The sequence below is a fragment of the Xyrauchen texanus genome, chromosome 38, assembly GCF_025860055.1.
Source record: "Xyrauchen texanus isolate HMW12.3.18 chromosome 38, RBS_HiC_50CHRs, whole genome shotgun sequence".
Lineage (NCBI taxonomy): Eukaryota > Metazoa > Chordata > Actinopteri > Cypriniformes > Catostomidae > Xyrauchen > Xyrauchen texanus.
Window position 1 is genome coordinate 4197860 of NC_068313.1, and position 27980 is coordinate 4225839.

Here is a 27980-nt window from a genome sequence, read left to right on the forward strand (position 1 = left end):
CGACTGCTTTTATAGCGAACATCTTCGCACCTAAAAGGGCGGGACTCAAACCACAGCCAATATTAGAATATTGCCGTTATTGTAGAGAGGTTTCAACTCGGTTGTGTGGAAGAACACTCCCCATATGCGTTAGGAAACACAATGTTTTATCTCAGTGAACTGAGGTTATGTATGTAACCGAGACAATTTCTGTCATGCTAAAGTTTAGGGTATCAGCTTAAGGTGACAAACACACTCAAGTGAACAGTGATGGAAGTAGGCCGCCACTTACAGCGGAAAGATTATAGTTGAATCTGTGGTACGTTCATAACCATAGATTGTTTTATTCAAGCCAGTAGATTGCTTGTCAAAAAACAAAAGTTAGCACTTTCGTTTATGGCTTAGAATATGAGGTGTTGAGGCGAGTTGCTATGCCACCATGAGCACCCAGTTTGCATTAGGAATTGGGCATGCCAAATTGGGGAGAAAAATGGAACTGATATCAATTGGTTTTCGTTTATCACGATATCTCAATGAAATTAATATACTGAGCAAATGCTGTCATTTTTGCCATATGCCATGTTTGATATACTGTAAACTATGATATTTACATGATACTCTAAAGTACAAACACACAACACACACACACACACACAAAAAAAACATATTAATATGGTACTTTTTAGTACTTTATGCATTTGTGAACTGTAAAATATTTTTTACCAGCAGTAGAAAGTTGGTCACAAGCTGCACATGCAGGTGTTGAACTTACTGCTGACTCAATTAATTGAATGTAAATATACAGTTCACGATTGTGACGTTTTGTTGAGTGACAAACCACTACTTTCCATGTGGGAAACATCTGAATGATTCTGAGTGAATCACGGATTGATTCAGACCATTTAGCATGAAGGGTTGAAAAATTTATTGAAAAAAAGAAAACTTAAAAAATATGATTAATTCACAAATCGGGCATCACTCATTCTAATTATTAACAGGCGACAGAAAGTACTTAATATTGTAGCCTGTCAACAACCCATCTTTATGAAATATTGTCTTACTGAATAGTAATAACCACCATTGATTTAATAACTCCCGTTTCAGTCCCATTCAACATCTGGGCAGAACACAAAACATTCAGGGCTAGATGAAAATCATTCAGTGTTTTGCCCGTGATGCTGTTGTTAAGCCCTAACTTCTAACGTTTACAACTAGCAATTGATTAAGAAATCTTCGAGGTGTTCCTTCATTTTTATTTTATAGTCAGAATGTTTTAAACAAAAAAATTTTTTCTAAGAATATTGATTTATTTGGTAATCAATTTTGAGTTTTTATTTAGTCACTTCCCATCCTGTTATCTTTAGAAATATCCCTTTAATTAAAGACAGTTGCTTAAAAGCATACTCAGTTATTTTTTTTATCCTTTTAAAAGTGTTATTTCTAAAGAAATGAATTATTATGAAACATATTCTTAAAATTATGACCACTCTCATAAGATTAAGACTCCCCTTGTTTCAGAAACCTAATAAAAGTGGTTTTATACACAGAGAGGGGTCCTCATGAGTGCTGCCTTGTTAGGATCACATGACCAGCCAAACACCACTCTGTTTTTTTTATATTTTTAGTTAAAGATTAAATTGATCCTGTCTGACTATGAATGGTGAATTTCTACAATGACATCAGTAACTAAAAACTACTGCATTTGAATAATGCTGCATCCGTGTTCATCACATTTTTTAAGAAAAAGGTTAAAAATGTTAAACAATTATGCAAGTTAACTCTCAATTCCTCACTGAACAATGGCTAACTATAATGCTGCAGTCAGTAACATTTTGTACATGTCATCTTGGACACCTATGAGCATGGATGAAGCATTATTCAAATGCAGTAGTTTCAGTTACTGATGTCATTGTAGTTACTATTCACTGTCAGCTATGAATAGCTAATTTATTCCATAAGTGAAAATGACCAATAACAGAGCGATTAGAGATTAAGAGAGTAGTATTCAACTGGTCATGTGATTCTTTACATAGCAGCCCCCATGAACGGACTCTCTCAATGTAGAATAAAACAGTTTTCATAAGGTTACTAATGAGTGGAGTCTTCGTCTCATGTTAGTGGTCATGGTTTTATAGATGTTTCAAATTTGCTATTAATTTCTTTAGGAGTAAAAACATTTTTAATGAGAAAAAAAATAATGAGCACCTTTAACTTTTTATTTCCTTCCTGTTCTATCAATTATAAAGCACTAAGTGCCTGAGCATACCAGAGTATAGTTCTGAAAGCCTGGAACTCTCTTACAGAAAACTTCCTTAAATTACAACACAGGTAGATTATTATAATTTTTTTTATGTTACAGAGCTCAAAACGTATCGCATAACAGGAGTAACCCAGCTGAGTAAGCAGGACTCCAAGTAAAGCAAACCAAAAGTTTATAATATCGGCAACCACTGTCTCAAAACAACATTAAACCTCAGAAAGACATGCTGTCTAAAATAAAAGCTAGAATGCTGATGGCTACAAGGGTTTGTAATTGTACTTTGCACCACAGATAGTTCTATATTCTTATTGTAGATGCTTAGACAACAAGCAAAAACATTCCTAACTATATTTAATGCATTTTGTCAACATTACACTACAAAAATATATAGGACACAAATGTTTTATTTTTGTTTCCTCATCTCAGGTTGCAATGGGCTCAATCAGATATCACAGTAATGTTGCAAAACCCGCTGTCAACTTCCTTTTACACAGCATTCAAACCAAAGATATGCATTAGATACAAAATAAACAGTAAATAATGTATTATATTAGTTAATATTATGCAAAGATGATAAATAAAATAATTCAAAAGGAAAATGTATTAATCTTTTTAAAAAGAGAACATAATACCAAAATCAACAAATGATTGCACAAAGAGGGAAATAAAGATTGAGCAGTTCAGACATAAGACAGTATACCATCATTAGCAATAACAATGCTCATACCAACAAACACAACAATGTCAGTGTTTGTGCATTGGCACATTAGACCCAAGCCAGACCCTTGTTGTTTATGTTTCAGACATATTTATGTAGGTTTTTTTTTTTTTTACCCCAAAATGAAAATTCTGTCATTATAACATTTCTGCAAGCCAGTTTGACTTTTTCCTGTGAACGTAAAAGAAGAAATTTTAAGGAATGTACTGGTCCATCCTTTTCATGGAGCTTTCAAGCATCCATGAATATCGTGTGATCATGAGAAAAGTAGCATTTGATTTGTAAGTGATTTGTTCTTTCGAATCAGATTTTTTCAATGACTCTGGTGTACAACTGGCCCCTGAGGCTATGCAAGAGTGTGTTTTACCCCAGTGAGCCAACTTGCATTAAATCAATGAATTTTTCAATGACAAAACTGTCCTTTTAATTAAATTAAAATCAGTACTTTTGTGTTCCATAGAAGAAAGGTCATATGCGTTAGGAATTACATGAAGTTAAGTAAATAATGAATTAAATTTTTTAATGAACTGTTCCTAATTTAAAGCATTCAGCTTTTCATAAATTGGTTTGATAAACCCATGCAGAAAACTCCGGTATTGCTTCTGCAAGTGTCTGTTCTTTCTATCTGTCTCACTGTTCCTGTCTGAGTTCATTGCAGTACTATTTATATAGTATCTATTGCTACCTCCTCAGACTGTTAAGGTCAGATGAAAGACACAGCAGCTCAGTACAGTGACAGTACACTTAAGAAGCCCATAAACAAATGAATAACATACAGTAGATCTAAAAGAATAGCCTTTGCATGCTCTGTATTGTTATTCTGTTTTGTCACTCTTCCCAGCCTCCGCCCCAGTGTCTTTGGAGCTCCGATTAACTTCCTTGTCTTTCTTTTTGGCATCTTTGCTATCGATTAAAGCATGTTCATGCTTCACCAACTCCTCTAACTCTGCCTGAAACAAGAGAGTAACATAATGAACATAGATCAAAACAGGATGAAAAATATCAAATCTGTCTGTGTAAGAGTATGCATGTATTTACTTTCCATCCCAGATGTTCGGCAAGGGCCATGCAGCCATCATCACACGTGCTCAGGTGCGCCACATCTCTGTGAATGACTTAAATGAATAAACTCAACATTCTCAACCCCAACTTATGTGTCTAAACATCCATTCGATCCAAGAACAAAATTTCACAGCAACAAACTTTTAATCGAAACAATACAAAAAGACATTGGGGGGGCCATCATAGTGGGATGTAACCTCTCCAATTTTCAATATTCATCCAATTCTAAATTGATTGTTCCAAACAAAAAACAAAAAAAAAATCCATTACAAAAAAAATACATTTGATCTTATTATTATGAAATACTATTTGATTAATTTGAGATACCATTTCAAACAATGACTTAATATCTCAAATTAATAAGTTAGTATTAATAGAAGATACTAACTAAAACTAATGAGAAAGCATCTTATAAGGACTTATAAGGACGCAATTTTTGTGCCAGCACAAAGTGCAAATGGAAGGGAGTGTTTGCACTCTCTGTGGGTGTATGACCAAAAACTGTGGTGTATTATATGTTAATGAAGTGCCAGAATTGGGGCGGCTGTGGCTCAGGTGGTAGAGCAGGTCGGCCACTAATCGCAGGGTTGGTGATTCGATTCCTGTCCCATATGACTCTACATGCCGAAGTGTCCTTGGGCAAGACACTGAACCCCAAGTTGCTCCCAATGGCAGGCTAGCACCTTGCATGGCAGCTCAGCCCATTGGTGTGTGAATGTGTGTGCGAATGGGTGAATGAGACACAGTGTAAAGCGCTTTGGTAACCTCTAAGGTTAAAAAAGGCACTATAGAAGTGCAAACCATTTACCACAATAGGCAAACTGTTATTTTACTGAGAAATAGCTAATTGAGCTAAGACATTTCAGACCATGCCTTTTTTCAGCGCTTATTATTTTGATTATATTTTTGTTTAATTTGTGCAAGGCGAGGAGCAAAGGAAAGCTTTCTTAAATTAATCATAGCATTTTCTTGTTCCCAGACATTGCAAATTCGACAAGAGAGAAACGTGATTGATTAAAGGATTGCAAGAAACACTTACATCAACGGAAGATTGCTTTTGCTCTGATGTTTCAGGCCAAACTGAGAATAGATACTAAGGATGGCCGCAAAATATATAAATGCACACAGCAAGCAGTCTTTCATAGAGACAATGGGGGTGAGTAAACCATTTGACGTTTCTCATGTGGCCCCCGAGTGAGCCTGTCTCGCCGAGCATACACTTGACTGTCTGAAGCGGGCGCCATTTTGTTTCTATTTGTGTTGGTACCGCCTGGCAGCTCGAGTTTGTTTCGTGGAATAACACTCCTTCAAGAAACTCTTGCATCGATGGAGGATCGCATTTGCACTGATGTTTCTGGTCAAATTGAGCATAGATACTAAGAATGGCTACAAAATATTTACATGCCCACAACAAGCGATGTTTTTAAAAAAAATCGATGGACTGAGGAAGTCATGGTGTGTTTCTCGTGTTGCCCCCAAGTGAGCTTGTCTCGCTGAACATACACTTGACTGTCCGAGGAAACTGGGCGCCTGTTTTTTTTCTTTTTGTGCAGGTTCCGCCTAGTGGCTGGAGTTTGCTTTGTGGAGTAACACTCCTTTGCGACAGTTGTGGATGAATCTGCACATTCTTTGTGCTTGTGCTTCTTAATGGTTGGAGTTTGTTTTGTGGAGTATTTTTTTCAGGACATTGGAAGCATTACATCATCTGCTGCATTCATGAACAGCTAGCTCACTGAACTGCCTGAGGAAAGTGAACGGAATTGTTTTTGTTTTGTTTTGAGCTGGTTCCGCTAGCGGCTGGAGTTTGTTTTGTGGAGGAACACACCTTCAATACAGTTTTGTGAATTAATCTACACATTCTCTGTGTTTATTCTGCCTATTGGCTGGAGTTTGTTTTACAGATTATTTTCTGTTATGTAAGTCTGTCTCGCAGAATTTGTATAGAAACACCAGACTTGAGCGATCCGACGGCACATTTTTCGTGGGGACTCTCGTAGGCGTACATGGACTTTTTGAGTTTAGAGGGATGGGTGCCGTTTGCCGCTGTGTTCATGCGCAGTTTTTTCTTTTTTCTGTTTGTTTGGTTCTGGGGAAGTTCAGGGTTTGACTGTTGCAATAATGTTGGAATGTGGTCTTTATAATTTTATGTTTAACACACAATATATTTTTCTGATAAAAAGAGCATGCATTGAGCATGCATTTCACTTGCTGAAGACAAAACTGATGGGAAAATGCCCCAAGAATAAGCAGGAACTGAAGACAGTTGCAGTAGAGGCCTGGCAGAGCATCACCAGGGATGAAACCCAGCGTCTGGTGATGTCTATGCGTTCCAGACTTCAGGCTGTAATTGACTGCAAAGGATTTTCAACCAAGTATTAAAAAGTGAAAGTTTGATTTATGATTGTTAATCTGTCCCATTACTTTTGGTCCCTTAAAAAGTGGGTGGCACATATACAAACTGTTGTAATTCCTACACCGTTCACCTGATTTGGATGTAAATACCCTCAAATTAAAGCTGAAAGTCTGCAGTTAAAGCACATCTTGTTCGTTTCATTTCAAATCCATTGTGGTGGTGTATAGAGCCAAAAAGATTAGAATTGTGTCGATGTCCCAATATTTATGGACCTGACTGTATAAAACAGAGAGTTTATATAAAATAGAGAATACTATTCCCTCAGTGAAATCTGCTGGTGGTGAAATACTTACCTCAGCCATTGATATTAATTATGCTTTTAAAGAATTCTATCTTGATCTTTATAGTTCCATATCTTCATCCACCGATGAAGATTTTAGAAACTTTGTGGAACCATTAGAACTCCCTAAACTGACAACTGAGCAAAAAAATCCCTTGATTCTGAGATGGAGGAGCTTGATGAGGTAATCAAGGCCTTGCTACAGGCAAGGCTCCGGGGCCAGATGGCTTTGCCGCTGAGTTTTTTTAGATCTTATGCTACAGAACTGGCTCCACTTTTGTTAGAAGATTATGCAAAATCATTAATGAATGGAAAGCTTCTGCCAACCATGACACAAGCCCGGATCAGTCTGATTCTTAAAAAGGACAAAGATCCAAGCGAATGTAAGTGTGGCAAGGCGGAGGGCGGGGCCGGGTCGTGATCCTACACACCCGGTCCCGTATTAGGCTAATCAAGCCTCTGAGAGGGATAAAGGTCGACTGCAGAGGATCGTGCGGGAGAGAGAGATCGTTTACGGACATGTCCGTCATGTGTGTGTGTGTCCTTGTGTCCTTGTTTTAAGTTTACCAATTAAACTATTATTTATGTTGACAAGCCGGTTCTTGCCTCCTCCTTTCCATTGACTGCTTTACACTGGTGCCGAAATCCGGGAAGGAGGAGGGATACGCCGTTGTAGAGGTCTCGCCATTACCGAGCACCCCAACGGAGCAGCCGCGGCCATCTGCCGGGGGACGAGGAGCCCAGCCGCCTGGAAGAGGACGATGGCCGCCGACCGTGAGGGGAGAAGGGGCACCTAACCGCTTTCCAGGGCCGCTGCCAGGGGCACAGGAGTCGCCTACCGGCCGCTGAAACGCGGCGGAGTTTGAGACCACCGACCGCGAGCGGGGAGGGGCTCGCTGCCGACTGCCTGGAGCAGGAGAACCGCTGCCAGGGGCGGGGGAGACCCCTTCTGTTCCCCGAGAATGTGGCGGGGCTGGAGGTCTGCCTCTGATCCGCCCGGAGAGGCACGGCTGTCGTCCGATAAAGGGTGGAGGAGTGGCCGAGGAACAAGCTGCGGCGTATCGGAGAATTGGCGAGTAAGAGTTTTTTTTTTTTTTTTCATCTCTCCTCTCTCTCTCTCTCACTGCCGCTCTGCGTTGGCCTTTTCCTTCTCTTTTAAATTTTACAGTGTTTTTTGGGGGGGTACTACACAGTTACAGGAAGTACCCCCCCAGTTTAATTATTTCGGTTTCCCTCCCCTTGTCCCCTCCCGCGTCCAGGTAGACGGAGTTGACCTGCCGGCAGACGGGGCTTAGGGCACGCCCTCCCCCAGGGAAAGGGGGGGGGTGTACATCATGCTGGGGGCTCCCCAGCCTGAGAGAACGAGGGAGGAATTTGGCAGGGCGGAGGGCGGGGTCGGGTCGTGATCCTACACACCCGGTCCTGTATTAGGCTAATCAAGCCTCCGAGATGGATAATGGTCGACTGTTGAGGATTGTGTGGGAGAGAGAGATCGTTTACGGACATGTCCGTCGTGTGTGTTTGTGCCCTTGTTTTAAGTTTACCAATTAAACTATTATTTATATTGACAAGCAGGTTCTCGCCTCCTCCTTTCCCAGACTGCTTTACAGTAAGAGTTACCATCCAATTTCCCTGATCCAGCTAGATGTTAAAATTTTGTCAAAATTATTGGCTAACTGATTAAGTTATGACATCAAATATACATATAGATAAGGTGGGGTTTATTCTGGGCCACAGCTCTTCTGATAACATCAGGCATCTAATTAACATCATGCGGTCAGTGGTGAATGAGCAGACTCTGATCGCTGCCATCTCACTTGACATTGAAAAGGCTTTTGATATGGTAGAATGGGATTATCTTTTTCGGGAAGACTTTTATTGGATGGATTCTTTTACTTTATATACACCCGGTAGCGGCGGTACAAACAAATTGATTAATTTCAGATTATTTTATTCTGGACAGGGGAACCCAACAGGTTGCTCTCTTTCCCCATTATTGTTCTGTTTTGCCCTGGAACTGTAAGCAGCTGCGGAAGATTATTTTCCAGGGGTGATGGCGGGAGGCATGGTACATAAACTTTTCCTTTAGGCAGATATTTTTTTATTTGTCTCAGACCACACAAGATCTATGCCTTGCCTCCACAGAATTATTAATTCCTTTCCTAAGTTCTCAGGATACAGAGTCAATTGGTCTAAATCCGATGCTTTGGCTCTGACAGCATATTGCCCAGTAACGGCTTTTCAGCAGGACGCTTTCCAGTGGCCCAAACAGGGCTCAAACAGGGCATAAAATATTTGGACATTTTATTCCCAGCAAATTTGTGTGATTTAGTTTTGATCCCTTAATAAAAAAAAAAAAATTGCGCGACGTGGACAGTTCTATCTATGATTGGGAAGGTTAATGTTATTCAATTACCTGCTCCAATTTCTCCCTGTAGATGTCCCCCTCTCCTATTTCAAGCAATTTGATAGCATAGTGAAGTCCTTCATTTGGAATGGTAAGCGTCCCAGATTACATTTCAATAAGTTACATAGGCCGGTTGACAAAGCTGGGCTAGACCTACCCGAGATTTTGTTTTATTATAATGCATTTGGTCGCAGACATTTGGCTCATTGGTTGCTTCCACCCAAGAGAGCCCATCCCTGGTTTGGTATTGAACAGGAGGTTCTTGCCCCTATTTTGCCATTGCAAAGCCTTTCTATTAAACTAGAAAGGGGTGATGGCGGGATTCACATAGATAATGCAGAAAACAATATGACAAAAGAAATCATAACTGTTTAAAAAATTTTGATCTGACTCAGCATGTACATGGACCCACACACAATCATGGACACACTGTAGATTTACTTATCAGTAAGGGTCTAAACATTTAATCGATTGTTATTAAGGATGTAGCACTGTCTGATCATTTCTGTATTTTCTTTGATATATTGATCTCTCCTGCCATTGAAGCTAGAGCTGTGTCTGTCAAGAAGAGATGCTTAAATGAGAACACTAGTATACTATTTATGAAGGCTATATCTTTAACGCCAAGTATATCCGCTGACTCTGTTGATTTTCTTCTTGATTCTTTTAACTCAAAAGTTAAAAGTGTAATTGATGATATTGCTCCTGTGAAAGTCAGGAAGAAGAGTGGCAGACAAAAAGCACCTTGGAGAAACTCAACAGCAGTGCAAAATATGAAAAGACAATGCAGAAAAGCAGAGCGCATGTGGTGGAAGACAAAACTTGTAGTCCATTATAACATCTACAAAGACAGCATCCATGCTTTTAATATGGAACTAGGCAAAGCTAGACAGACTTTCTTCTCGAATATTATAAACAGCAACTTAAACAACACACAACAACAAAACTCTTTTTGAGACTGTAGAGAGACTGACAAACCCCCCAAGCCAGATTCCCAGTGAAATGCTCTCAGACAGCAAGTGCAGTGAGTTTTCTTCTTTCTTCTCTGAAAAAATCAGTAATATCAGAAAGGTGATCAGCACATCCTTGAGTTGTGCTGGGTTCAGACAAATCAAACCACAACCTGAGAAAGTAGTTACTATGTCTGATTTCAAAGAAATTGATGGGAAAATTTTGGAAGAAACCGTACAGCACTTTAAAACATCAACCTGTGCCCTTGATGCACTTCCCACATCTTTTTTCAAAAGTGTGTTCAACTGTTTAGAAGCAGATCTCCTAGAAGTGATAAACTCCTCACTTCTCTCTGGGAGTTTTCCAAACTCCCTGAAAACTGCAGTTGTCAAGCCCCTCTTGAAAAAGAGCAATCTGGATAAGACCATATTAAGCAACTATAGACCGATCTCAAATCTTCCTTTCATAGGCAAGATCATTGAAAAAGTTGTCTTCAATCAGCTGAACAAATTCTTGAACTCATAAAGATAATAAACGATATTCGCTTAAATACTGATACAGGCAAATTATCAGTACTGGTACTACTCGACCTCAGTGCTGCATTTGACACTGTTGTGCACAACATACTTCTTGACAGGCTGGAAAACTGGGTGGGGCTTTCTGGGATGGTCCTAAAATGGTTCAAGTCATACTTAGAAGAGAGAGGTTATTATGCGAGTATAGGAGACCATAAGTCTGAGTGGACGTCCATGACATGCGGAGTCCCTCAAGGCTCAGTTCTTGCGCCACTCCTGTTCAACCTGTATATGCTCCCAATGAGCCAAATAATGAGAAAGAACCAAATTGCTTACCACAGCTATGCAGACGACACACAGATCTACTTAGCCCTATCACCTAACGATTACAGCCCCATTGACTCCTTGTGCCAATGCATTGATGAAGTAAACAGTTGGATGTGCCAAAACTTTCTTCAGTTAAACAAAGACAAAACAGAAGTCATTGTCTTTGGAAACAAAGATGACGTTCTCAAGGTGAATGCATACCTTGATGCTAGGGGTCAAACAACTAAAAATCAAGTCAGGAATCTTGGTGTGTCTCTAGAGTCAGACCTCAGTTTCAGTAGTCATGTCAAAGCAATAACTAAATCAGCATACTATCATCTGAAAAATATAGCAAGAATTAGATGCTTTGTTTCCAGTCAAGACCTAGAGAAACTTGTGCATGCTTTCATCACCAGCAGGGTGGATCATTGTAATGGACTCCTCACTGGCCTTCCCAAAAAGACCATAAGACAGTTGCAGCTCATACAGAACGCTGCTGCCAGGATTCTGAGCAGAACCAGAAAATATGAACATATCACACCAGTCCTCAGGTCTTTACACTGGCTCCCAGTTATATTTAGGATTGATTTTAAAGTATTATTACTGGTATATAAATCACTCAATGGGCTAGGACCTCAATATATTGCAGATATGCTCACTGAATATAAACCCAACAGATCACTCAGATCATTAGGATCACATCAGCTAGAAATACCAAGGGTTCAGCAGAAATACCAAGCAAGGAGAGTCTGCTTTTAGCTATTATGCCAGCCGCAGCTGGAACCAGCTTCCAGAAGAGATCAGATGTGCTCCTACAATAGTCACATTCAAATCTAGACTTAAAACACATCTGTTTAGCTGTGCATTTACTGAATGAGCACTGTGCCACTGTGTATCCGACTGTTTGTACTGTATTTTATTTTATATTCTAAACTGTTTCAATTATTCTTAATTTTTTTATTCTTATTTTAATCTCTTCTATGTAAAGCACTTTGAATTACCATTGTGTATGAAATGTGCTTGTGGCAGCGGGGGCGTGGTCAAGCGCCCGTCCGGAAGAGAAAAGCGGTAAGGGTGCCTACACCTGAGCTAAATTATGTCTAACACCTGTGTCTAATTTCAGTGAGCACGGGGAGAGCGGCATAAAAGGCAGCCAGAGGGCCTCCAGAGAGGGGAAGAGAAAGTCTGGCGCTAGAAGCGTGCTGTGTGCTTCAGTGGCATATCTGTTTATAGTGTCAACTCAAAATATATATTAAAAAGCCTCACCTTGAGCCTGGCCTCACGTGTCATCCTTGGGACGAATACTGTCACACTGGTGCCGAAACCCGGGAATACGTTGTCCAGTCATGGAAGGTAACCGCCCCGTAGAGTCCTCCCAGCTGGCGGAGGTCCTCCAGTCCCTCGCTGCGATGCATCAGAGCCACCAACAGTCCCTGCTTGAGCTCCGGCAGGACCAGGATCGTTGCTTCTTTGAAATCATGCGGGCTCAAGCAGAGGATCGGCTTGCGATCCGGAGCCTTCTCGGCCAGGAGGCCGCGACCCCGGACCCCCGTGCCTCGTTGCCCCCGCCCGCGTTACAGAAGATGGGGCCGGCGGACAATCCAGAAGCGTTCCTCGACCTCTTTGAGCGCACCGCTGAGATTTGGGTCTGGCCGCACGACCAGTGGGCAGCTCGCCTTGTTCCTCTGTTGTCCGGGGAAGCCCAACTCGCGGCTCAACAATTTCCGGCAACGAGTCTCCTGGCCTATGCTGACCTCAAGAGAGCCATCCTGCAACGGGTTGGTCGGAGCCCGGAAGAGAGCCGTCAACTCTTCCGGGCCATGAAGCTGGAGAAGGCCGACCGCCCATTCGCTTTTGCCCAACGGCTCCGAAACGCCTGCCGGAGGTGGCTGCTAGTGGGGGATCGCGACGTCGAGGGAATCATCGACCAGGTGGTGCTGGAACAGTTCATCCAACGGCTGCCCAGGAGAACGGCGGAGTGGGTCCAGTGCCACCGCCCGGCGTCGCTGGAGGCTGCTGTCCGGCTCGCGGAGGACCACATGGCGGCGATCCCGAGGGCGGAGGAGCCCTCTCTTCCCCCTTCCCCTGTTTCTTCCCCTGTTCCCTCCCCTTCCCCTCTGCCTTCTCGCTCTGCTCTCTCCCCAGGGCCCGTTCCACCCCCGTAGGCGTGGAGGATTCGCGAGACCAGCTTCCCGGCCTTGGGAAGCAACAGATTCCCCTTCCCCAACCTTCAGCCGCCCTCCCCCTCAGGTGGGGGCGCCCGCCAGCACGGGTGCGGCCGTGGCGCCTGGGCCGGCCTGCTGGAGGTGCGGAGACATGGACCACTTCCGGGATCAGTGTCCGCTGATGGAGGTGGGGACGGTGGTGCGGGTCTCCGATGTCCCGCAGGCTGCCCCCGATCGGGCTGGAGCGTACCGTATTCCGGTAAGGATCCAGGGGGGTACATACCAAGCATTGTTGGATACCGGCTGTAACCAGACCACCACCACCAACGCTTGGTTCAACCCGGGGCTTTGGGCTCAGCTAAACGGGTGAGGGTGAGGTGTGTGCATGGGGATGTTCACAAGTATCCCATGGTGACTTTGGCGATCAAATTCCAGGGAGAAATACATAGTGTGGAGGCAGCGGTTAGTTCCCGCCTCACCCATCCACTAATCTTGGGTACTGATTGGCCGAATTTTAGAAATGTATTGCAGGGAGTTTTTGCGGATGGGTCCTGCATGAAAGTGAAGAGATGTGTGATGTACGATGCTTTGGCGGGGGAGGCGGAGCCGGGGCCGTCCTCGGCTGCTCTGAATGATGAGGGAAGGGGCGAAGTTGTCGCCCCTCCTCTCAGGGAATTCCCAGAGGGGGACTTCCCCTTGGAGCAGTCGCGGGATGAAACCCTTAAGCACGCTTTTGATCAAGTGAGAGTAATCGATGGTCAACAACTCCGGCCGGGCGTCGCTGTTTCATATCCATATTTTTCAGAGTGACGCAGGACACTCAAACACAGGAGGAGGTGACACAATTGTTGATTCCACGGAGCCGCTGGGAAATGATTTTCCAGGCGGCTCACTATAATCCTATGGCCGGTCACCTAGGGGAAAGGAAGACAATTCTCCGTCTAATAGCTCGTTTCTATTGGCCGGGCATTGGCGGCGACGTCCGCAGGTGGTGTGCGGCGTGCCACGAATGTCAGCTGGTAAACCCACCGGCCACCCCAAAAGCGCCTTTGCACCCCCTTCCATTGATCGAGGTTCCCTTCGAGAGAATTGGAATGGACCTCGTCGGGCCATTAGAACGGACGGCACGCGGACACCGCTTTGTGTTAGTCCTGGTGGATTACACAACGTGATATCCGGAAGCAGTGCCTTTGAGCAACATCTCAGCACGTAGTGTTGCCGGGGCACTCTTCAAGATAATCTCCCGGGTGGGGGTTCCGAAAGAAATCCTCACCGACCAAGGCACTACTTTTATGTCACGAACACTTCGCGAACTTTACGAGCTCTTGGGCATTAAGTCGATTCGCACTAGCGTGTACCATCCTCAAACAGATGGACTGGTGGAACGATTTAATAAAACGCTCAAAAATATGATTCGTAAATTCGTACATGAAGACGCTAGGAATTGGGATAAGTGGCTGGACCCCCTGTTATTCGCAGTACGAGAGGTCCCGCAAGCCTCCACAGGGTTTTCCCCTTTCGAGCTGCTGTACGGGCGACGCCCACGCGGGGTCCTCGACGTCATCCGTGAAGCTTGGGAGGAGGGACCTTCTAATAGTAAAAATGAAATTCAATACGTTCTTGATCTTCGAGCAAAGCTCCACACACTGGGGCAATTATCACAGGAGAATTTGCTCCAGGCTCAAGAACGCCAAAGCCGGCTGTATGACAGGGGTGCTCAGCTACGGGAATTTGCACCGGGAGGTAAAGTGCTTGTATTACTCCCAACATCGAGCTCAAAATTACTCGCCAAGTGGCAAGGACCCTTTGAGGTCACACGACGAGTAGGGGATCTCGATTATGAGGTTAAACCCTGTTTTATGTGATTTGCAAGTGGTATTGACAAAAGTGTCCAGAATGTTTAATTCAGACATTTATTTAAATGTTGCCTCGAGCATATGGCTGAACCCAAAATTATGGATTAATAAGTCTCTTTTCTGCTGGTCAGAGTAGATTGTGAGGGAGGTTAATATGCTTGTAACCTATATGAGAGTGGAGTGTTGAGATTGTTTGAAAATATGGTCCAACATTTCAGGATTCCCAGATCTCAGTTCAGTTCCGTAAAGCGGCATATACTCTACAAGTGGTGATTACTGCTTTTGGAAAAGGTCATGAGGCATTGGTGTATTACTCCCTGATCATTCAGAGTCTGGGGGACAGAACTTATGGGAGAGAGATTTATACTTCTAAAAAATATCAAGTCTACATCTAAAGATTCAAGGGTGCGTCTGATGCAATTTAAGATTTTGCATCTATTATATTGGACATCCTCTAGATTGTATAGATTTGGTCTTAAAAGACACACTCACCTGCTGGCGGTGCAATTCAGAAGACGGGGACACAACCCATGTTTTTTGGGGATGTGTTAAGATACAAGAATTTTGGTTGAGGGTTCAGAGACTTATGTGTGACGTATTGGACATAACATTTTCATTTTGACCCAGACTCTGCATCTTACATTCTGTGCTCATTAATTTTGGAGACAGCCACTTAAAAAGTTGGGTCCTAACCGGAGTTATGTTTGACAGACGAAATATTCTTAGGGGGTGGAAGACGGCTGGGGCACCCTTGTTTCAGGAGGGGTGTGGGGAGATGGGCCGGGTGGCAGCATATGAGGAACTTTTCAGAAGGTTGGGAAAATGGGATTTGTTTAATAGGAAGTGGGGTGGATATTTGGCTTTTTTGGAGGGTTCTCGTGGAGGGGCAGTGGAGAGGGATTTTTAAGTTTTATTTAGTTGTGTATGTTCATTTTTGAAAGCTTATATATATATTGCATGCACAATTTCACCAAACCCACATGCACCTACACTTAACGCATACTTGCACAAAAATACCAAAACTTCTTGGTCACACCCACTGAGTTATGTGCTTAGCACTATCTCTCTTAAAATAGGGCCAAATACCTTGATAACTAGATAACACAGAATAATGAGATACTAACTCAATTAGATAATTTCATAATAATGACATACTTAAAATAATGCGATATTAATCAAAGAAATTAGATAATAAATCAAAATAATGAGATCTCAAAATGATATTATACTTAAAATTAGATAATCTAAAAAATTATAATACCTTAAAATGAGATACTAAAATAATGAGATATCTCAAAATAATGAGATCCTAACTCAAATTAATGAGATACTAAAATAATGATACTAATTCAAAATAAGGAGATACTAAAATAATGAGATAATATCTCAAAATGATTAGCATATCAAAATAATGTCATGCAACCTAAAACAAAAAAAAATCAATTTGATGTGGCGGAAAAGGACCTCCATAACTTACAGCATTGCAAAGTACCAACAGTTATTTATGGTCACTAACACTAAGAGCAACATTATTTTAACCCCAATTTTAATATTTCAAAGTTTAGAAAATCATATACTTGAAATACATAGCTGGGTAAATTCTTGCAGTATCACTCAGTTCCTTGTAATATATTGCACATTAACACTAAAAAACTAACATTAAAGAAAAATATGAATGTGGCATTTCTCTTTTAGAACATATTTTGTGCCAACCCTGGTACATTCAAAATGCTTCAGGATGAAGGTTAGTACAAAAGTGGCTGATTATAGCTTTAACTAGCAAATATCTTTGAACTAGTGTTAAATCTATCAAATTATGGGACTAAGTTCAGAATCCTATTAATTATTTTAGTATTAGTTATGGAGACACACGTCACCCACAAATCGCACCATTTCCTGAGAATGACCAATATACTATACCTACATAAAAGCATATATTTTTCATAATTTTGCCAAAAATCTTCACCAGTCATTCTCGTTGCTTTGTCGCATCTCTCTTGGTGTGAATAGATATTAAAAAGCTGGACTGTTCAACATAACAATGCAAGAAATCTCACCTGTAGGCTTTATCGGAGTCAAAATCCATTCCTCCAAAACCTAACAATCCCATGCCAAATTCTGACTGTTGGAAAAACATATAGTTATGCAAAGTTTTGATTGTAAAACATACAAAATGTATGTTTAAAATGCATTTCAGTCAAATGTTTATCATATTTACACATATTAATGCAGTTATAGACTCTACCTGTCCAGTTTTTTCCATATTGATGAGCAGTCTTGGACAGCTGTTTGATACTCTGTAGATAAACACTGAATGTTTCAGACTTATGTTTTCAAGCTGTTTCAGACCAAGTACATTAATATCAATGTGTATATATATCTCTGTGGTCAACAGAGAATGGCCAGACTGTTTCAAATTGACAAAGTAATTCAGATAACCGCTCTGTACATTTGTGGTGAGAAGAATATCATGCTGTTTGGCTTCTGTTTTGGTGGAACGAGGGGGACAAACAGGTGGTTCAGGTGGTTTTAATGTTGTGGCTGATCAGTGTTTATATATGTACACACACACACACACACATATATAGAAGGGTGAAAAAATATTGATATACTGTAATTTTTCGTCATATCCTCCAGCCCTACTTTCAGTTATCACTAGGAGTGTAGTACTCTCAGCTTTGTTAAACACATTTTCCCATATTTAAACCCATTACACAGAATCCTGCATAATTTCCCACAAAATAATTTCACAAAATTTGAAAACAGAACAGTGATGCTCTCTGCTGGAGACATGATTTTCTCACCTACTGACTAGAGATGCAAATGGCTGCACTTGGAGGGATGTGCCCATGATTATAAGAAGGTCACAGCGAGGAAAGTCCTGTGGAAAACAGCGGGGTAGAGAGTCAAACAGTTTAAGTAGCACAAATGACGATAAAATTTGACTGTAAAAAGAAGCCGAACATTGTGACTGAGTGTCAAAAATGAAATGGAGTTTCTCACCATTTTCATGGAGGTGAAGAATCGAGAAGGTAGATTCTCCCCAAAAAACACAATATCTAGGATAAAGATAATAAAGTAGATCCAAAAGTTAGGTTTAAAGGTCTTAAACATGTCTGTTCTTAAAGAGCACAACACTGAATGTCCATCTTTTCAGTAGCCTGGGTTCTGAAAGTTTCTTTCCCATTCATTTTCTCCATTGTGTCATTGACTCAATAAGCACAGTATTATTATGATCTATTTATGTACAATTCATAATAGTCCAATTCACCTTTCAATCAATACTCAGCTATGATAAAACAAAGAAAGTGAGCTATTTAAATTAAATGCTGTAGATGATTTTAAAGGAGAGTACGTATGTGGGTAGGCAGTACTTCTTAGGCATAACTACTTTTATATAAGAGAAATTAAAGAATATACAGCACATTAAAGTGTATTAATATGAGAACAAGACAGGGGTATAATCACAAAGAAACGTATATATTTGTCGTAAAGATTCTACAGAGCGCAAGCAATGATAATGATTGCATTGCTTTTCATGTCCTTAGTTTCCAGTATAATCTCCATGTATGTTATACAGTACAATCTATTTAATAAAATGTTCAAATAAAAGGAACATTTCAATCCCAAAGTCCATCCAAAGTTTCATTACACCACTACAGCCAGATGTGAGGACACGGAGACTGTGATATAGGCCTATTACATCATTCGTAAAAGAGGTCGACCAATACTGGATTTTGCCGATACGATAACTAAACTGGTGGAAAAGGCCAATAACATTAATCGTCCAATAGTTTTAAAAACAAAATCTTAGTCTTTCTATACTGTGATGGGTACAGGCCTAGAGGCTACAAGAGCTCAAAATAAAGAAATCGAAGATGCAGTTTATTAGTCAACCAAAATCCCAATAATAATCAGAAAAATTAAGATTTGGTGCATAAGACGGAACTTTTGACTATAAACAAACACGAAACACAATGGGGAATATTATTTTGCAATGACGGAAATGTGGCTGCGTTACAATGCTCTATATTTATGTATTTACCAAATGAAGTCCCATATAGCTCATATATATTTACTGTATTTACATATACTGTATAATGTCCTGGCACTGGCAGAGGTGCAGCAGGCAACACTCCCAGCAGGTTTTAACAGAAAACTGTGTACCTGTTTATTTGTATTTTTAAGATATGAAGTTGGAGAGACAATGTATGTGCTTACTGCTGATGAGGCACATTTCCATATAGTCATATTTTTCTATCACTTCAATTTAGATCACTTGATAATATGACCAAAGTTTAGCCATGAAACTATGTAATGCAAGCTGATTGGTTCTTCAATTTGTTATCTGTTAGACAATTGGCTTGATCACATGTGACATGTTAAGCCAATCAAACATTTTACATGTCATCTCGTAGCCAAACAGGTTGCATACGCTCTCTTTGTCTAACATTTAAATTGCTCAGTTTTGCAGATACATCAATTTCACTACAGCACGCAGCAAGAATTTTGCTCCAAAAAGGATTTTTGCTCAGATGGTTGCTGGGTATTTTCCTTCTTTCAGCTTGCAAGGTAAGGTCTGCTTTTGGCCATGACGCATTTAACAAGGTAAGCCTTTGCCAAATCTGAGCTGGTACAAATTGCTATCTTAGGTCATGAGTTTAAATAAAGCCAAACATAGCTAGGCTAAGTCTCTAGTTAAATAAGCTCTGGGCTTTCCTGGTCCAGGTACGCATTAGGTGTCACTTCACTAAACATTTAAAGCAATTCAAGCAGGCCCAGGCCTACATAGAAATTTAGTTCATTAGCATTTCGCCATTTGGCCAGTGGCTCTTCGGAGCAGCAGCAGTACACAAGTATTGGCGGTAGATCTGCTTGGTTGGGGGGTTGTGTTTTGTGTTTGTGAGTTATGCATTTTGTGCAGCTTCCCTGCTTTGTTGAGGGATTGTTTGTATGTCTATTTGTTCTGCAGCATGTTCTATATGCTCAATGCATCATGTCGTTTTGTCAAATTATGCAGCAGCAGCATGTCCAAATGCTTAACTAAGTAAGTCTGTGTATTTTTTAGCAGTAGCAAGTCTAGAAGCAGATCGAGTGTGACAAGACCAATATCATATAAATATACCTCAGATATCATTCACAGCTATGTTGAAAGGTTTTTTAAGTTATCACTTTAAGTTCTCTATTGAGAAAATGAATGGGGTTTTTACTTCTTGACCCTTACTGAGGTACTTTATGGGACTAATACATTATAAATATTAACTACCAGTAGTACTTTTTCATAGAAACAGAACATGAGGTTTTAGATAAGATAACAAAAAGTAATATAAATCTATAGCTAAAGAAAAGACATAGCAGAAGAAAATGAATAATTCTGATCTCACCTGGTTTGACCAGGTTTCCACAAGAATCACACTTGGGAATATCTTCAGAGAATATCTTATCTGTGGGTGGAAAACATGGAATATGAACACGGACATAGCCAGATAGTCAACATCCCATTCAGAACAGAAGTGTTTAGTACTTTTCATCCAGTCCATAGAGTACTCCTTCCGACAGAGGAAGCTCACACAGTGAGATGTGTGAAATGTGCCATGGGCTTCAATGAGATCCTCTCCCTCCAGACCTGCAACTCTCTCTAATGTATCGATATTCTAAAATAAAGACAAAGAAAAGAAGACATGACTGAACAAGCAACATAAGGTATTACCAGCTATTATGTTCTTGAGTTCTTACTCAAGTCTGAAAGTAAAGCTCACATTAGGGGCTAAATAATAAGTTTGTAACTAATTTGTGACTTAATTTGGTTGCACCATCTGTTTGCTCTTAACCCAACACTCAACTATATTGGTTGTACGCTCTCTGTAAAGTAATGTGTAGTTACTTAAAGATCGTCTGCATTATCATATGTTCAAAGGTTTGTTAAGCAAAACAAAAGCTCATTCAGTTGCGTAATTATGGTTAGTAAAGTTCCAGAATATAACAGATAATGGTCACACATTATAGTAGTAGTTGGCCTTAACTACTATGTACAAACATTAAATACATAGTTTATGTTTTTACTATGTAACTAACGACATGTTGTTCTTTCAAATTTCCACATTTCCTGCTACTGAGGTTGAGGTACAGGAAAGTTTAGTAGTAAGGGTAGGTTTAGAGTTAGGTTTAGAATTAGGATTAGAGGTTAGGGAGTTTTGGTGTAAGGGATGAATTAGGGTTAAAGTTAACAGTGTAACTACAAATGTAATTAAATGCAAGTACTTTAAATGTAATTACAATGCAACAACATGCATGTACATAATAGGTACATTGTATCAAATGGTTAAATACATAGTAGTTAAGGCCACCTAATATAAAGTGGGTCCCAGATAATTGTCTGTCTTCATATCTAAATTAATAAAAAAAGATTAAACTGCTTAAATTCAAATTTTTAAAAGTCTCTGCAAATAATAAAAAACATTGTGAAAAAAAAAAACATTTTCACTGTCAATGAACTTCTCAAATGTATTCTAAAAGTTATTAGGCTATTAAATATAATTATATAATAATATCATTAATAGTAGGCTAGTAGTAGTAGTAGAAGTAGTAGTATGCCTGCCAAGGCATTTGATTTTATAGATAGTGACTGAAGATCTAGCCTCAGTCAGTGATTGTACTTATGCATCAAGCTTTTTAAATTCCATAGAAGTGTATGTATCACAACTTTTCCTTGCAAGTTGCAGCCTTGACACTTATCTGTTGTTCTCCATTTCTATGATTCATTTAAATTTTATTAGCACCTAAAAAAGACACACACAATCACACTCTCACCTGAGAGTAACAGCGTCTCAGTAAGCCTTTGTCCTTCAGCATTTTTATGAAATAGTGACAAACTGTGGGCTGGAGAAACCAAAGAGCATACATTAGCCAAAGTGTTCATGGGACATACAGAAGGCAAGCATGTGTGTATCACAGTACAGTATATATATTTTAGAGAAGTCTCATAAAAATCTACCTTAAATTGTCCTGGGTAGAGCTCTCTGGCCAGAGCAAAGAAGGGCTCAGGATGTTTCTGGAGAAAGAAGGAACGACAAATAATTTTCAATCAGGTTTGTGCCTTGTGTCTGATAAAAAATAAAGTGCCGTTTTTCTCCAGATGCCCATGCACACCTTGAAATAGTCGATCTGAAAGATGGCCTCTGGGTAGGGCAGGTTGAACTTTTGTAAGTTGGCATAAAGACCAGTGCCAGGCGATCGGAAATCTGGGATTCCAGCCGCTGAATGAAGAAGAGATTCACTGTTAATGCTGAGACAAATGATTAAATACCAAAAGATGCCTAAAAGATGACTGGCAAGAGCATTACATGTTTATAATATAGCCATAAGCTGCAATTATCGAGGTCCAAGAACAGAACATGACCAAGATAGCAAAATTGGACAGAATAGATCCTGTGGATTCTGTGGACAGTTGTTTTCATATTGAATTTCAACTGCTTTGATCAGAGTTGCACAATTACGATTTTCTTAAGTTATAGCATCACAGTTAGATTAAATTTGGCATGTACCCCCATAATATTCTGTTGGCCATGCGTACTCATTTTTTTTTGTTTGCATTCTGCGCTCTCTAAATACCAGCCAAATAGTCAATAAGGGACACACTAAAAACATATTAGTCCATACTATATCTTTTGAATGACAAAATTAATCACATTTCTTTTTATACATTTTGATTAGGAGCATCTCTAGATAATACATAACAAATTTCATGCAAATCAGACAAATGGCCTGGGATGAGTTTGAAAAAGTAAGTTTATTAAAGAAAAAGCAGAAAAAGTTTTCCTGAGGAAATGGGAGCACTGAAGGATTCAGAGGAAACAGTATTGGTTATTGTAACCCTAACAGGTCTGAAATTATAAGCAAAACCTTAATTAGCTTAATATAGTGCAACCTATACACCAATTAAGTGTAAAGCCTAATGTTGGCAACATCTAAGTGGATGCCAAATTTCATAACGCTTGACCTTTCACATCGCAACTTTTAGCTGCTGAAATTTGATTGGCTATTTTTGTAGATTTGTCCCAACCCGGCACTTGAATCAAAGAAGATGCATGTCAAATTCCAATTCCTTGATGAAACAATTTGTTTTTAGTTACAGCATCCCTGTGGGCAAAAGTGGATGAAATTTGATAAGCAACCTAAAAATGCTTTTGTGTCGAAGTTTACCAAGATTAATTCAGTTTGGATTTTGCGCTTAGAAGATACAGGCCTAGGTTGATAAGTGTAATTGGACAATGCCTAAATATTTGATTGGTTTGTAACTCTAAAGTGCTTTGGCGAATAAGTTGGTATAAAGTACAAACTCATAGCCAGCACAACATTACTTAATACACCTTTGAGAAAACTGTATTTGATTGAAATTTTACAGATGTCAATATGAAAGTACCTTTACTTACATGTTGATATTCCAGCTCCAACCATACAGATTATGTTCTTGCCTGTTGACACAGATAAATCCATCTAACATACAGAAGGCACACTAATGTAATGTGAAAACGATTAGCTGGAGTTCAAAAATCCAAAAATACACCATTTAAAGTCTGAAAAGCCTACTCACATTTGCCGCTCAGGATGTAGCGGGCGACCCCATCCAGGGTCAACTCATCCAGCTCTTTCTCCCCTGGACTCAAGCCAAGAGTCCGTGAGAAGAGATTGCGCAGGAAATCCACTGAAAGAAGAGCATATCTGATTTTAGCTGAGGCTACATGTTTAGTTTAAGTGTTTATGGGCCATAGACAGGGTTGGGGAGTAACTAAATACATGTAACGGGATTATGTATTTAAAATACAAAATATAAGTAACTGTATTCCACTAAATCATTGGTAATTACAATACAGTTACATTGAAAATGTATTTTGATTACTGAAGAGATTACTTTGCATTTCATTGTCATTTGTTTAATTTAATATTCAGTCCTTTCAGATGGAAAACATTTATACTTATAAATGTGATCCAAAGTGCATTTGAACAGCGGTGAAACGCTTTCTTATGATGTGTTATATTCATACGAGCAGACAGAAAAGTACAAGAAATAGAAATAAAACTTGTGTAAATTGTCAGCTTTACGCTAAGATAAAATGCTATTTCTAGCCATTTTACATGCACATTACCAGACACGATCGTATTTTTTTATCAAGAAAATTCATGTTAGATCATAATTTAAGATAATTTTAATTTAATTTTAAAATAATTTTATCATTAATTTTTTTTTTTTTAGTAAGACCTTTGATATCAAGGCAAAAATCATATTCTTGATAATTTTTTTTATTGTTTTCATGTAAAAATATCTAAAAATCCTTAAAACAAGATGAAGAAAAAAAAAAAAAAAACATTTACATTTATCGTGTTTTAGAAACAACACTGCATAAGATATTTGGGTTTTTAAGAGAATGTATTTTTAACATGTATTTTGTCTTACTGTACTGGCAGAGTTTTTATAGTCAAAACCATTGAAAAAACCTACCAGTGCTGAAGAAGTAATACAAAGTATTTAGAATGTGTTACTGACCTTGAGTAATGCATTACAAATGATATTTTACAGCATGTATTCTGTAATCTGTACTGGAATTCAAAAGTAACCGTCCCAGCCCTGGACATAGATGCATTGATACATACTCTCAGTGTCTCCTGAAGCTTCTTCCTCACCACTACTGTCATCAGACTGACCCTGCAAAGAAATGAAGAATACAAATATTCATTCATACTGTAATTTATGACACAGATGAACAGTTTTCATTATATATATATATATATATATATATATATATATATATATATATATATATATATATATATATATATATATATATATATAGATACACACACACACACACACACACACACACACACGTAGCCAAAAGTTTGGAATAATGTACAGATTTTGCTGTTTCGGAAGGAAATTGGTACTTTAATTCACCAAAGTGGCATTTAACTGATCACAAAGTATAGTCCGGATATTACTGATGTAAAAAAGAGCACCATCACTATTTGAAAAATCTAGACAGGCCCCATTTCCAGCAGCCATCACTCCAACACCTCAAACATGAGTAATCATGCTAAATTGATCATTTGGTACCAGAAAATCACTTGCCATTATATTAAACACAGTTGAAAGCTATTTGTTTCGTTAAATGAAGCTTATCATTGTCTTTATGTTTGTTTTTGAGTTGTCACAGTATGCAATAGACTGGTGTGTCTTAAGGTCAATATTAGGTCAAAAATGCCAAAAAAAGAAACAGGTTTCTCTAGAAACTCGCCAGTCAATCATTGTTTTAAGGAATGAAGGCTACACAATGCTTGAAAGAGCCAAAAAACTGAAGATTTCATACAAATGTGTACACTACAGTCTTCAAAGATAAAGGACAACTGACTCTAACAAGGATAGAAAGAGATGTGGAAGACCAGATGTACAACTAAACAAGAGGATAAGTACATCAGAGTCTCTAGTTTGAGAAATAGGCACCTCACATGTCCTCAGCTGACAGCTTCTTTGAATTCTACCCACTCAACACCAGTTTCATGTACAACAGTAAAGTTATGGGAAGAATTGCAAAGAAAAAGTCACTTTTTAAACAGAAAATCAAAAGAAAAGGTTTGAGTGGGCAAAGAAACAGACATTGGTCAACAGATAATTTAAAAAGAGTGGATCTTAATCCCATTGAATTTTTGTGGGATCAGCTGGACTGTATCTGGGTGAGCAGTGCCCGACAAGACAGTCACATCTATGGCAAGCGCTACAGGAAGTGTGGGGTAAAATGTCACCTGAGTATCTGGACAAACTGACAGCTAGAATGCCAAGGATCCGCAAAGCTGTCATTGCTGCAAGGGGACATTTAAGTTTTTTTACATTTTACACATTATAATTGTCCTGACTACACATTGTGATCAGTTGAATGGCACTTTGGTGAATAAAAGTACCAATTTGTTTCCATAAGAGCAAAATCTGTACATTATTCCAAACTTTTGTCCGCCAGTGTGTGTGTGTATATATATATATATATATATATATATATATATATATATATATATATATATATATAGATAGATAGATAGATAGATAGATAGATAGATATAAATATATTGTAGCAGATCTAGAAGTAGAATCCTAACATTTGGTAATTTTAAGGTTATTGGTATAAAGTCAAAAGACATGGTACTGTCATGGTAAAAGCACAAAAAAAATTTTTTTTTACCAAGGTGCAATCATTTACATATATGTTAAGCATATATTTAATACACATATGTCTGTTATTACAGTATAAAGATCAACTCACGGGTCTTTATTTACCTCTAGAACTGGTGTGTCAGTCTCCTCTTCTGTTCTTTTAGATACTTCTACAAGACACAATAAAAGATCATTACACTTATATAATATCTAACTCATATGAATGTCATAAATCTGAAATAGAGCAGATAAACAATGAAAACTCTTAATACACTTGATTGCTAGCCTGCGCTTTAGCTGAAGGCTAGCTGCGCCAGATAACAACATAATTTTCACAAATACACACTCATTGCAAACATTACCTTCAGACATCTACCCGCTTACTATAAAAGCACTTCAATTTTCAAAACACAAACTTAAATGACAACAATGTATTTATTAAAGGGACAAGTACTTGTGTCCGTCGCCAGTATTTCATTGGCTGGATAATGTTGCTAGTTAGTAAATGGTTCGTATGGGACAGAAATATTCTTCCTGAAGGGGGCGTATGATGGCTCAGGATGCCAAATCTTTCATTGAGCCACATTCCATTTTATTTATTATTATTGTATTTTTTTATTGGACACGTGCGTATGCTAAAGCGTGTAATCATTTAAATATAGTAATTCAAAGGATTTGAAATTGAGATACTAAAGTACATTTTTCACAATCTAGTATTTCAGTCATTTAAAAAAACTGTGATTGGACCACCCTGAGCTGCGATGAGAAAAGTAACATGTACCAGGCTATCACGCTGTCTATGAACTACTTCAGCACCGGTCTGGAGAATAATATCCATCTGAATAATAATAATGAGAAACATTAACAGACATTGAACTGAAACTTACGCAAGAGTAAAAAATATAAATAATATTTAACTCCACCCTACCTGACCGAGACAACTTCCGGGCCGCTAATTCCCACCGATTTTTATCCCTCATCTACGTAATATTTTTCTGTCAATCAAATGTCCTCTGGGCAATATTTACTTTGTATATTTATACAAATGTTGTTATAATTTGATGTGTAAATATTTTCTACTGCATATTTGTATTGTTTTAATTTATTTATTTATTGATGTATTTATTGTTTGGTATTTTTTTATATTGTTACCAATATAAAATGCAATAAAAAAAAAAAGTCTTCCAGGTGGAGACATACAGGAGGTAACCAACCATTTGGCTATCAAAGCCTCGCGAGAGTCTCGCTAGTGTGGTTACTAAAGTTAGGGTTAGATTCAGGGGAAACTACAAATAAACACAATAAACTGTGTGAACGCAGAGACTATTTAGCAAATATGGGTTATTTCTATTAAAATTAATGGGAGAAATTGGAAAGCCCAACGGTCAATGGATGTAAAAGAAGAAAAGATGAAAAGAAGTCCCTTAAAGGTGCTGTAAGTGATTTTTGCATTCTGAAGCGTGCGTTTCCATGACTGAGCTGTTGAATTAGCCACTCCCCCTCATTCCAAAATCCGCCCTTCAAAAATAATTTTGAGACCAAAACCGAGCAAAAGAGCAGCATTGGTGCGACAGCAGATGCGACACTGGTGCGACAGCAGATCTGTCCTGCAATTCATGTGACCTGGGATATATGTAGCACATATTGACAGAAGATAGAGCCCACTCGATTGGAGGAGGCACTGCATCAGGCTCATCATTCTCATTAACTTGAGAATCACGAGATCCGCACTGGTGATTTATGTACGTCACTTCTGTCATGTTGTCCGAACGAATCAGAATGTGGTGATTCACTATACCCGAATGAAAAGCATTCAAGGTTAGAAAGTCAGCAAGCAGTTCTAGACAGTTGATGTGACATGCTTTCTT

The 27980-nt window shown here is 39.2% G+C and overlaps 1 protein-coding gene across 2 annotated transcripts; it reads right to left on the bottom strand.

The window, feature by feature from the left end:
• Positions 1-1589: 1589 nt before the first annotated feature.
• Positions 1590-26617, bottom strand: sirt2 (sirtuin 2 (silent mating type information regulation 2, homolog) 2 (S. cerevisiae)). Of its 2 annotated transcripts, none has more exons than XM_052110084.1 (16): positions 26567-26617; positions 26236-26282; positions 24564-24615; positions 23506-23616; positions 23345-23386; positions 22062-22168; positions 21907-21963; positions 21723-21791; positions 20437-20566; positions 20297-20356; positions 17916-17971; positions 17717-17793; positions 17158-17209; positions 16970-17034; positions 3996-4062; positions 1590-3907 (listed from the first exon to the last, which is right to left on the bottom strand). In XM_052110084.1, coding segments are annotated over exons 3-16 (1029 nt in total). In that variant the 5' UTR covers positions 24565-24615; positions 26236-26282; positions 26567-26617; the 3' UTR covers positions 1590-3772. The 2 variants fall into 2 exon arrangements, with proteins under 2 accessions (XP_051966044.1, XP_051966043.1); XM_052110083.1 differs by having other exon boundaries at positions 1591-3907; positions 26475-26611.
• Positions 26618-27980: the final 1363 nt, after the last annotated feature.

Bases quoted from the DNA above. Each gene is read 5' to 3' on its own strand.
- sirt2 (XM_052110083.1), bottom strand. The intron at 23,387-23,505 runs GTGAGTAGGCTT...CTGTGTCAACAG, and splicing joins CTACATCCTGAGCGGCAAAT to GCAAGAACATAATCTGTATG. The intron at 20,357-20,436 runs GTACTAAACACT...TTCCACCCACAG, and splicing joins CTCTATGGACTGGATGAAAA to ATAAGATATTCTCTGAAGAT.